Source organism: Glandiceps talaboti, chromosome 1 (assembly GCF_964340395.1).
Source record: "Glandiceps talaboti chromosome 1, keGlaTala1.1, whole genome shotgun sequence".
Taxonomy (NCBI): Eukaryota; Metazoa; Hemichordata; class Enteropneusta; family Spengelidae; genus Glandiceps; species Glandiceps talaboti.
In genome coordinates, this window is record NC_135549.1 from 18,228,783 (window position 1) to 18,241,246 (window position 12,464).

The window sequence follows — 12,464 nt, forward strand, 5'->3', positions numbered from 1 at the left end:
CTGTCCTTTCATCCAGAGAATGGTCAGACATTAGGAGGGCTTTAATAGTCAAGGCAGCCCTGTTTGTTTTAATACTATTTTTCATGGAGAACGCTGCAAGGCCATGAATCTCATATAATATGAGATACAGACTCTTGTATGAAAGTTGCAAACTGGCATCAAGTTTGTACAAATTTGGAACAAGCTTGGCAGCTTGCAAGGATCATGAGCTTTAACCCTTTCAGGACTAGAAACTTTCCCGCCAAAATTTTTGAACAAAAATTCTTGTCTCTCTGTAATTTTTGGAAAAAGATCAACTTTATTTTAGACCAGAATTCAAGAAATATTACTTTCCAATGAAATAATATTCTTAAATTTTAGAAAATGTTCTTACAATCAAGTTTCTATTTATTCCAATATCATCTCTAGTCATGAAAGGGTTAAACACTGCAATAAACTTGTACATGCTTGCAAAGCAAGTAGTCTGAAATACTGAGGAGATCATCCTCTGACATGTCTCTAAGTACAAGCAAGCTACATGAGCTGATCCGAGCCAGGTGTAATAATTGTAAAGCGCTTTGAGCATGGCATGGGAAAGCGCTATATAAGAACCCAACATTACTATTATTACTATTATTATTATTATTATTGAGAACATACAACTTCACAGTCTTTACCTATTTTTCCAAAGAAATGAATTTAAAAAAAAAAATCTTACTTTGCCAGTAGATTTCACCCCTTTGAAGATGCACAGATATACAACAACCCATGATAACAGCAAACAGCCTGCTAACTCCCATCTCATACCACCAGTCTCAGTAATATCATCTGTAATCCCTAGAGCTTTGCGACTAGACAACAAAGAGAAATTGAATTATATCATGTATGTTGACACTGCAAAATTACCATGTAATCAAGACTCCACAGAATATATCATTTATCCATTTATCTCTAAGAATGATGGCGTTCTGCAACATTTTAATATTACTAATGTCATACCTTTCAAGACATAAAAAGCTTTCTTAAGACTCTAAGTAAAACGATGAAATCAAATATATATTTTTAGTATATCTCTTTCTTTTATTTGGAGAGGATAAGGAAAAAAAAATTGTTTCCAGACATTTTGTCTAAAGTGGTGCCACGATGTGAATATTTTTTTTTTAATCTCAACAAACCTGCCATTCAATCTACTATTTATGGCGGTTACTGTACTTTTTATTTAATGCTTTAGAGCAAGTGTGCATGTGGGGCAGATGTTATTTGCTTGTTCATGATTGGCTCTGCAGTTGTCTTCACTGAAGTAGAGAGAGTTATTTTGTGTGTCTCCCCGGATCTGCAGACTGCATGGGCTGGACAAACACACAAAAAAAGACCAACGCAAGGGTAAGTGATGCACACACTGACCAGAAACAATTCTTTTTTTATTGGCCTTTATATACTCTAACATGCCTGAATTTTAGAGATGTCACTTTCCTTTAGGCCAAAAAAGAAAAGTTTCTGCTAACCCGACCGAGCCTAGTGTAAGTCCCCAACCCTAAACATTTTTTTAAATGCAAAGAGTTAAAATGGTAACAATCATATTTCCGTGTACACCTTTCATGCCTTTGCCTCATCTGTAGTCACTTTAAAAAAAAAAAAATCATATTCCAGAGAGAAACCATGTCTTTTTAGACTTCGTCTATAATATTACAGTCTGCATAACCTAATCTGTCTACTTAAACCTAATATTATCTTCCTTTATTTCTCAGTTTACACTACATTAAACTTTATTTTGCCTTATCATTTTCCATTCATTGAAATTCACCCATTTAAAAAATGTTTTCATTCTCCTAGTCTGTAAACTTCAGTGTTACCTGTAGTGAAGTATTAAAGTGATAATCCTACCTTTATACATAACAACCTGAAATGACCCGACCCTGTGGCAATATTCTACCACAAAATGAAATTTCTGTGTTTGCTAAAGATACGCAAAATCTATGGAGTGAAAAAAATAAAGTTCCTCTTTTGAAATGCAACTTTCTTTTTTTTTGGAACACAGGAAGGCAACTCAAAGGAGTTATAAAGTTTGGTGAAAAGCGACAAAACTGATTGTGTCAGAAGACTTAGATGCTTACTTCCAGAACTCTTCCACCGGATCAATCAATGTGCCGTTGGTTGTATTGACCTCGACACCTGTGAAATTTGTTGTACATAATGCAGTGTTCCATGGGTTATCACAGTTTGACCATGGTAGTGTGCTTGTGAAACCCATGAAGAGGTAGTAGAATGCCCAGGTCAGAATTATAATGTAGTAACAGTTACAAAATGACATGATGCAAGTTGTGGAAAAACCAATACCTGTAAATAACAACAACAACAACAACATAAACAACAATGAAAAAAATAGCAAAATTATGTATAAACAGAACAAAGTAATGTTTTATTGATAAACAAGAACAAGAAATGACATCATGTACACAATAGTGAAATGATATACAAACACAACAAAGTAACTGGAAAACAAGAACTACAAAACTGCAAAATATTGCATGTCATATAAACACAACAAAATAACATTAAGTACTGTAAACAACAACAACAACAACAACAACAACAACAACAACAACAAAATTATTAATATAAGCCATTAATTGAGTAACTTGGAAGAATGAGTTCAGTATACGCCATGACAATGAGTCATATTGAGTTGTTGCATGACTTTGGTTAATTCTTTTATTTTGAATTCTTTTATTTTTCTCACTCTCCTTACCTCCCTTTGGTTTGTTTGTTTTGTTTTGCTTATTTCTGTATGTGATTATACTAGTCATATCCTCTCTAATTTGTTTAGTAGTGTATGTATTTTAATTTTCTGTTAATGCTGCTCTACCACAGCTGATACAAAAGGGATACAAAAGGGATGCAATAAATACGCAATAAATAAATAAATAAATAAATAAGTTAACAAAACATACCTTGGAATATAGGACATATTTTCCAGCATTCTATTCCACCTCTACTCATAAACTGACCCAGAGAAACTTCCAGGAAAAACAAGGGAATACCGGCACAAAGCATGCAGATTGTATATGGAATAAGGAAGGCACCTGGAAAGAAATCAAAAGTTTAAAGTCAATTTATGTGAATACATAATTGAATGAAAAGGTAGACTTATTTTTATATGGAGAATATTATTATTTTTTTAGATTGTATTGTACAAGGTCTCTGGTTTCATGGTTATAAAAATACCAATATTGTTATTCCTGGGTCTAATCATCAGTATCTTTGAATTTCTACCTAAATTGGAACCCTGTATGTGACAGCATTTGTCAGAAGCTACTATATGTAATAAAGTTGATCATTTTGTGAGTTTAGGTTGTTGTTTTTACTTGAGAGATAGATAAACAGCATTTTTTACTACTGAGCACAGCATGGTTGTTAATTGAGAAGTTTAAAATGCAGAATTAACATAAACTCTCTCTACAATCGTAATCCTGATGTGTTTTGAGTAAGCAATGTTGTGACTACTGTTTACAGCTATCAACGGCACATCGGTGCAAGTTTCAATAATGTATCACCATGTTGCATTACTTCATCATTCATACTTTGATTACAAGCACTGTAATTGCATGATATATGTATGTATGTCAAGGGTGTTTACACTGTCTTTGACATCAACAAAGATTGATGCCTATTATAATTACCCTAGATGATATGGAGTTTGTTAATTAACCAATGTCACCTTGGCGATTGCTTATTTATACAGGGAACTAAAGAAACTCCAATAAATTGTCGTTTCAATAACATTCACTCGACATTTGTCATTTTTTCACAGTAGAAAAATCATCGCTATAGATAACGAAATTGAAAAAAAAATTGAAAATACTTTATTAACTAATTCAAGGGTCAAGTCTGTAAGGTTATTAAAATATATATACGGAATGTGGTTTTCATTCACTCATTTCCAACATGGCAGTGAGTGCAGTCACTAGCTAGCTGGTGTAATATGAGTGCAGTCACTGTTTTAGTATGAGTGCAGTCACTGGTGTAATATGAGTGCAGCCACTGGTGTAATATGAGTGCAGTCACTGGTGTAATATGAGTGCAGTCATGTCATTTTGTGTTGTAATGACTATAATTTTATGGCTACTGCTGACGAAATCATTTTGAATGTGTTATAAATTCTGCAGTCATGTCACATACATAGGCTGAATAATGTTCCCACCTATTGTAGTCTATTTCCAAGATCACAACTACCACATGTTGGGACTAAACTGACCTAGAATTTATCATATCTCAGTAAACCAAACAAGGGTGTACAGTTTCTTTGAGATGAGATTACTTCAAATTATAGTATCATCAACATGAAATTGAGACATTTGCATAATTTGCAATTATTTCAGTCTTATGGAATTTCATTCTTTACATGTTATCTGAGAACTAAAATTATAACTGGACACAATGAATGCTTACATCGCAGAAAACCCATTAAAATATTAATGCTAACTTTTTTGTTGAGTATTTACCTGAACTTATCAGTCTGTCTGTCTGTCTGTCAGTCTGTCAGTCTCTGTCTGTCCGCCTGTCTGTCTGTCTGTCTGTCTGTCTGTCTGTCAACTGATCTGTCAGTCAGTCAGCCGATGTCTGTCAGTCTGTCAGTCTGCCTCTCTGTCTGTCAGTCTGTCTGTCTGTCTGTCTATCTGTCTGTCTGTCTGTCTGTCTGTCTATCTGTCTGTCAGTCTCTGTCTGTCTGTCTGTCTGTCTGCCTCTCTGTCTGTCAGTCTCTGTCTGTCTGTCTGTCAGTCTGCCTCTCTGTCTGTCAGTCTCTGTCTGTCCGCCTGTCTGTCTGTCTGTCTGTCTGTCTGTCAACTGATCTGTCAGTCGATGTCTGTCAGTCTGTTCGTCTGTTGATCAATCTGTCTGTCTGTCTATCTGTAAGTCAGTCAGCCAATCAATCGTGTATATCCATCGATCTGTCGGTCTGTCTGTCAGTCAACCAATCTGTGTCAGTCTGTCTGTCTGTCTGTCTGTCCATCAATCTGTCTGTCTGTAAGTCAGTCAGGCTCTCTTTTTTATTGTCATTTATAGTTACCAAAGTTTTCACAAAGCTTTTATTATCAAGGGATTAAAAATCAAATTACTGTCAAACTAATATTGCATTCCTTTCTGTAATTGGATTTATTGTAACTTAATACAAATGCATACACACACACACACACAAGTTCTCCTGCAAAAAAAAAAAAACTCCTGGTAATATACTGTACCACATTATATAAATTAACGTACAAGAAAAAAAGAAAGCATACACTGTTTTTCTTACTATTAAGATTGAATAATTTTTTGTGTGATTTCTTTGATGACAATGTTAATCAAAATCAGATTTAAGCATATCAATAATGACACACAATCTTTGTTTTAATACCATGGAAGTGAAATCCCTAACCCCCCCCCCCCCCCCCCCAAGCAACAACAACAACGCAAACAAAAAAACACCCACCCTGTAAAAAGTAGGTGTGTTTACATAAAAAAATCTAGAAATCTAGTAGTATTGATTTGTACAGCGGTAACATATTTCTATATCAAGGTGTTGTGACAGGTATCAACAGACGTTGCACGTAACATGCAGGGCAGCTAGCTCAGGCAAGATAAGCTAAATTTACAAGTAGAGACTATAAAGTTCCCTTTGGAGTGTCCATCAAAATAAAATGTGGCTGACAAATCCTACAATGCCATGCTGTCAATTTTGTCATGTGGGCCAAATAAATACATTTACAAGCAAGAAAGAATGTTGGTTGTCAACAGATAATATACAAAGTCTTGAATCCTGCAGAGAAGTACACAACTTTCTATGTATAGTACTACTATAACTGAAAAGTCCGGTGAAATGAATAGTGTATTCAAATTCCACTCTACAGCAATACATTCTCATGTATTCTATAGATTCATAATGGAGATGAAACCCTTAGTAACCTTTCTGACATGCTGACCTTGAATTGACCCAGTCTTGTAAATAAGATGCTGACCCCTGACCTTTACAGACCAAAATATGTAAACAGGTACATTAACCTTTGTTTATCAGACATCCATCTTATTTTCAAGAGCTACGTGTTTATCATTAACCTGGAATGAGTGAACTGTTGTAAAAATAACATCTTAATAACTTTGGCAATTAAAATTAATAATCACATTACTTTGGAGGATCAACAAACATTTACCTCAAGCAACCAATTGCATTTCAAGTACTTCATACAGAATACAAATTTTATTTTTATCGACTTCATTTTTTAAAACTTTTTTTCATATGATTGCCAAAAAAGACACAATGGCTGTATTTCAGGGCCTATTTTTAAAATTAGAGTAATTTTGTTCTATAATATAGTAACTTAATTGTTTTTGTTGTTCTACTATATACAGCTATATACTACTCAGGTTTAGTTATCTACCAAATCACTGTGTGGTTTGTAGTAAGGTGATGGACCTCTCCATACTGCCAACAACTGCATCTATTCTATGTACATATCCACTGAGGAGGTCATCATTTTTGGAATAAATTCTCGGTACCCAGCTGAGATAGAATATTACTGCCAAGGCACATCATAAAAATAACTGAACATTCAATTTCTTGGTCAATACCATAACTTCCGTTCCACATGTTTCACATGTATTACTATAGGTGTGTGTGAGAATAAGTTGACATGCTTGTTCTATTTTGACCCTCTAGTTAGCATGAGGTAAAACACTATTGCAGGTAGTGAGAATTAATAGTCATTAGGAGGAATATAACTATTGAGAATATGATGTATCTTAGAGGTAGTATTTTTGAAAGATTAATTAAATTTTCATGTTTTCATTGTTCAAACAACTTACATTTTTTTATGGCCAACGCACTAAACTAAGCAAACTAATTCAATCTCTTTACACCAAATATCCTAAGACCTTGAAAACTGTACTTCACACAAAAATTGTAAAAACCTTTCTAAATAAAATAATTCACACTATTAAACAGGATCATATATTAATATATTAAATATAAAAATAAATATTAAAATCTTATAACTTCACTATACACATACTGTGACTTTTTATGAGTACTAATTCAGCAATAGTAGTGTGTAGTAGCAGAAAAAATTACAGCTTGAATATCTTACTGCTATATATATAAGATCAAAATCAATCATTTTTGCAAGTTTAGTTGTTGTTTTACTTGGTAGATAACAAAATTTTACGCGTGGTTGTTACTATAGATTCTCTACAGTCTCGGGAGCATCGCTAGCAGAAAGCGGCTGTTTTGTATGAACCGATATCTACTGCATACTAGTACTAGTACTCTATCTAATATCCTTGTGCACCCTCATTGACTACATATGACTAGCCATTCCTTGACATGTTATTGCGACCCGCCGTGTTATTGTGGTGCCCCTGAGAGCAAAAAAGCCACTATTTGCTAGTGACAGTCCCAAGGCTTTGAGAGAGTCTAGCTTGTTCCTATAGGGAGTCTAAATAGTAGAATGAATGTAAACAAAACTCTACCACAATCTGTGTACAGCAATAAAAGTACTCTTGCCTAGCTACCTCAACTTGTCAAATGGTCAATGCTTATCAGTAAATGTATATATTATTATGTAGTTTTCTGGCAAACACTCCCTGTTTTAGCTTCAGATAACTATCAAACACAGACATTCAAATTATGTATTCTGTTCTATAAATATATATAAATATGGATATTAAACTTAGAATTAGTTATTGTAATGTGTATGTTAGAAACTCAAAAAAAAGATCAGGTGAACTCCTCTTGGACTATCACTATAAAACTGTTGATATAGGCACAAAACACACATCAGATTAATCTGAGGGCCATGTTATTAAAAAAAATAATTTCAACACACTGGCTATAAAAATGAGGGTGAGGCAATATTCAAGTCTTCAAATGAAAGCAAAGTGTTTGAAGCACCACTCTCTTCTTCCAGAATTCAGGCAAAATTAAATTCATAAAAAAAAAAAATTTCAACATACTATCATTTCTAATGAAGTGTTCCGTGTATCAGTAACAAACACACTCCCAACAGGTTATATTTTAATCTATTATACATTTTTTCAGCATTAAATCTCAATGCAATTATTCCAAAACTAATAGCAAAAAGTTAAATTACAAAAAAGTCAATGATTATACACCCTCTCTAGAAAATAAATTTTCTGAGTCCTATTCACTAATGTCCATGCATGATTTAAGAAATTATATAAAAAAACTGACTGCTGAGACTGTCAGAGAAGCTTGCAACCTTATCGTTTTCTCCCTGATGTGTGTGTGGTAAAGTTATGAAATTATTTGAGCAATGGCCTAGAAAAGATAACGACTCAAAGGCTTTCTATCAAAGCATATGGGACGTTTTGTATGTCACTTTTGACATCCAAATATCATCGTTTTCCCATCCTTATTTCCGACCTGTCAGCTCTAATGGTTTCTAATTGATATGATGTATTATCCAAAGTCACTGTCTGACATATGTTGCAACATACCCCTTATAGTTATACTCACACTCAGATCTGCCATTTTACATCCAGGATTTTGTTGACACTAGTAATGTAAAAGTATTAGAAATCTACTCTTCTATACACATTAGTCATACGTTTCTCTTTTTCTTACAGTTTTAATAGTCAATTTCAAGACTAATTTGCATTTTTACAAATAATTTAATGTCTTTTTAATCACTTAACTTTGGTTGTGGATGGCTGAGCAGTAATGCCTGTGCTTACCTCGTCTGGGTTCAAACATCCCCCCCCCCCTCCCCGTGACCCAGCCTCAGCTGGGGTTGATTAAAAAAGCTATCCAGGTCTGTATTTAAGAAGGGTGATATTTAGTTGTGACAACAATATCGGGTACTCCAGGTTAATCCTGCTTCAACATCAATAGGACATTGCTCTGTAGCGATCATTCAACAAAATTTCAAAATTTATTTGGATAAATAAAGATTATTTTATCTATTAGTCATTTATTCTTTAAGGGGGAGCTGTCAATACAAAAGTTCAAAAAGAAACTTAAAACAGGTCAAATCCAAATTATCCTAATTTGAAAATTTGTTTGGTTTCTGTATAATCTAAAACAAATTGAAAGATCATTTTCTTGCAGGAAGAAAACACTGCAAGAACAAAGTAAAGGAAAAAAATATTATGAGACTCAGCAGTGCAGTGTTACAATAATATTTCCACAATAAAGCTTTTTCCGGGTAAGTTGATACTTTCTATCCTAAGCACACATCAAATGTGAAAGAATGAGTCCGTTCCGGAATAAAGACAGTGTGTCTGCATCTCAAAAAATTTTTCCCAGATCACGACCTTAGCGCCCTAGGTGAAGGATTGCTAACTGATACATGGTCCCTCCTGTGGCCTTGTCCTGCTACTAAGTATGGCTATTCAATCTACAAACCTTCAAAGATGCATCTACTAACGGCGATGTCTTTTGTTACGGTTCATTGCTATTGATGAAAACTAATTTGGGAAAATTAAACAGGTTTTGGCAACTGATTAGGGGCAGTCTTAAATGTTTTCATCTTTATGCAAATTACAAAAAGTAAGGTTCCCTTTTTCAGAGAGGGATATGTAATGTAGTATTTAAACCCAATACCTTGTATGCTAATTTTGTTAGTGAACCCTGGTGAAACAATACCTAGGGAAATCACAGGTAGATTTTAGCAAGACTTACAACGCTCAGTAAAACAAATGTTTGAATAGAAAGGATGTACTTGGACTAGTAATGTAACTTCAATTCCCACCAAAAATGAGCTAAAGACTATGTTACGATTCCCAGAATCGTTTTCGGAACTTTTCATACATTTTTTTTTTTGGTTCACTGTCGAAGTCCAATCATTTTTAAGACACGTTAAATTATCAAGATAAAGACTCAGGACTCATCATGCAAATTAGTTTACACAAAGAGGGAAATTTCATGATAAAAAAAACTATGGTGATAAAATCAGTATTTTTCCTAAAGTTTGGAAATCCAAGAAGAACAGACGGATCAAAAATCTGATAAAACTTGCATGAATTTCCATGCTTAGTACACAGATTATTTTGGTAGATTCAATCCTTAAAAATTCCTGGGGGAACTAAAGATTTTACCAACTTTTAATAACTTATGCAGCCCTCAAAAATACCAGGAAATACAAATGAAATAAATAACACTCTAGAATAAAAAAAATAGATATTCAAGTTTACTAAATTATCATTTGAATTTGGGAAGAAATTTACTATTCTTAGTAATTCAGAGTACCAAATTTGATCTGTCGTACGCCACGTGCAAAAAATATCAAATGCAAAATGTAATGTAACTGATACACAACAACTGTTTCATTGAAGATCTTGGAAGCAAGATTCCAAAATGCATTAACAGATCAAGTTAGTCTCTGCGGGCATTTGGTTGGATTTCATCTCCCAAATGTGAACCATATGGAATTTGCATGCAGATAAGTTGACATCAAAATTACTCCATCACTATTCTATATTTCTGTATGTATCTCAAGTCTGCATGCAGCTGATTTCTGTACGTACACGTAGTCTGCACAGAGCAGCTGCAGTTTATCGGATGTCGGCCTCCTATCAGTTTCAGTCCTTTACAACCCTTATTTTTTTGTAACAGGCATTTTCTTGAAAAAAATCTACAGAATATTGAAAATTATGCAAAATAAAACTCAGGTAGTTCACAATTATGATTTCCGTTTATTAATACTGAGAAAAAATATTACTGATTGTCAGATAAGGGCCACTCAACGTATTGTACAACACAGGTCTATATTTTATACGTAGTTGAAAAAAAATACATTTTGATGAAAAAAAATTAATACTTAACAAAGAAATTGTGTGGTTCCTATTACTCTCAATTTTAGGATAGGTGGGGGAGTTAGATTTTTTATGTTATTTTTTTATTTTTTTTCATATGTGAGTGTTAGTTCAGGTAGATATTTCCATTGTTTTCCATATAGTCTCTGTGTTATTGGTTTCTTCTCATCAGATGTACAGCCATTACAGATTGGAAGAACAGTTTTATATTGTCTTTTTTAGTTGATGTCAGTTTCTGCATCCAATATTTCTTGCGAGACTTCACAATTTTATTATTTTTTTTATTAGGCCTTACGAAAACCAACCTTTGAAAGGCTGTTGACAAGGTGCAAACTTTTTTTTTTTTAGGCATTTGTGTCTATTAAAAGTGGATTTTAATAGTGCATCAAAATATAGAAAATATATACCAGAGCTGATTGGTATTGTTCCAACATGGACAAATGCTGTTCCCTAACACACTCCTTTTGGTTTTAATAAAGTGCTATATTTGTGGTAGTTTGGCCATAATATAGCATTCTAGCCATCCATACTTTTTGTGACAATTTGAGATGACCCCATCAGCAGCCATTAGGCCCTAACATGCCAACTTTCATTATATTCTCATATGCATCCTATAACTCACAAATTTTAGACAACCTGTCAAAATTTGAAATCATCACTCTCTCTTTTTTAATAAATTTACCCAGTCTAATGTTTCAAACAAAATTTGAGGTACAGAATAAAACAGTGAAAGAGTCTGACAACGTTGTGGAATTTATTCAACAATTGTTTGAAGAAATCCTTGAAAAGTATAGTGCAGTGTAGGCAGCATGCCAATGTGTTCTGTTGGGGTCAAAGGTCAATACTCTTGTACGTGTATCCTACAAGGTATACAAAATGTGGTTTAGTTTATTAATTGAGTCCTAGCCATGGAAGCAGTGCAGTACACATGGGATGTATCTCAAAAATCCATGGGCAAAACTGCATCTTTATATAACATTTGTAACAGTCATTTGCAAAAAACTTTCTAAAAAGACAATATTTGTCAATTTTTTCCCCCAAAAAATTATTCTCACTAAATTGTACTCTCTAAATTGAAAATATAGTCATCAGCTATTTTTTAGGAATGTGATGGTGAAAGAAGTACTCGTTTGCGTATGCGTTTACCAATTTGGATTTTAAACTTTGCGTATGACTACAGGTTTCGGACTCTAGCTCGATAGAACAGCTGTCATCTAATACCTATAGTCAATAAAATCACCCAAACCACCTTCACTGTGTGAATGTCCTTCAAAACTAATGCAGACTACACAACCCACAATCACCTAACTGCTCTAAACATGTTCAAAAGTCGTCTGTAAAGCTTATTGATTTTTTTATACAATTTTCCCACTTTTCATCTTACTTTCAAATAACATTATACAATAGACATTGCATGCACATACATGTATGTAATTGTTGCAAAAAATCTAAATTCAAATGAAAATATATACACAAGTGCTGGTACTGTGTCTCAAAAATCTCCATATGTGAGTGCTGCATACCACTTGTTATAACTCCACAACACAAAAATAAATAATTAATGAGAAAAAGCTAACATAACGTTTTAAAAGCATTTAATAAAAAGTTATTAAAAAGTCAAAGAATGAATCTATAAATATTACACCTATAATTAATAGTTACATAATTCATATTAG

The 12,464-nt window shown here is 33.6% G+C and overlaps 1 protein-coding gene across 2 annotated transcripts in view; it reads right to left on the reverse strand.

Moving 5' to 3' along the window:
• LOC144434016 (sodium- and chloride-dependent GABA transporter 2-like) overlaps nt 1–12,464 on the reverse strand; it is a 47,802-nt gene that overhangs the window by 17,609 nt on the left and 17,729 nt on the right. For both annotated transcript variants that reach the window (XM_078122498.1, XM_078122568.1), the window contains exons 2-4: nt 2,931–3,062; nt 2,094–2,316; nt 698–830 (exon numbers count right to left, since the gene is read on the reverse strand). In XM_078122498.1, coding sequence (XP_077978624.1) covers nt 698–830; nt 2,094–2,316; nt 2,931–3,062 — 488 coding nt within the window. The remainder of the gene's footprint in view (nt 1–697; nt 831–2,093; nt 2,317–2,930; nt 3,063–12,464) is intronic.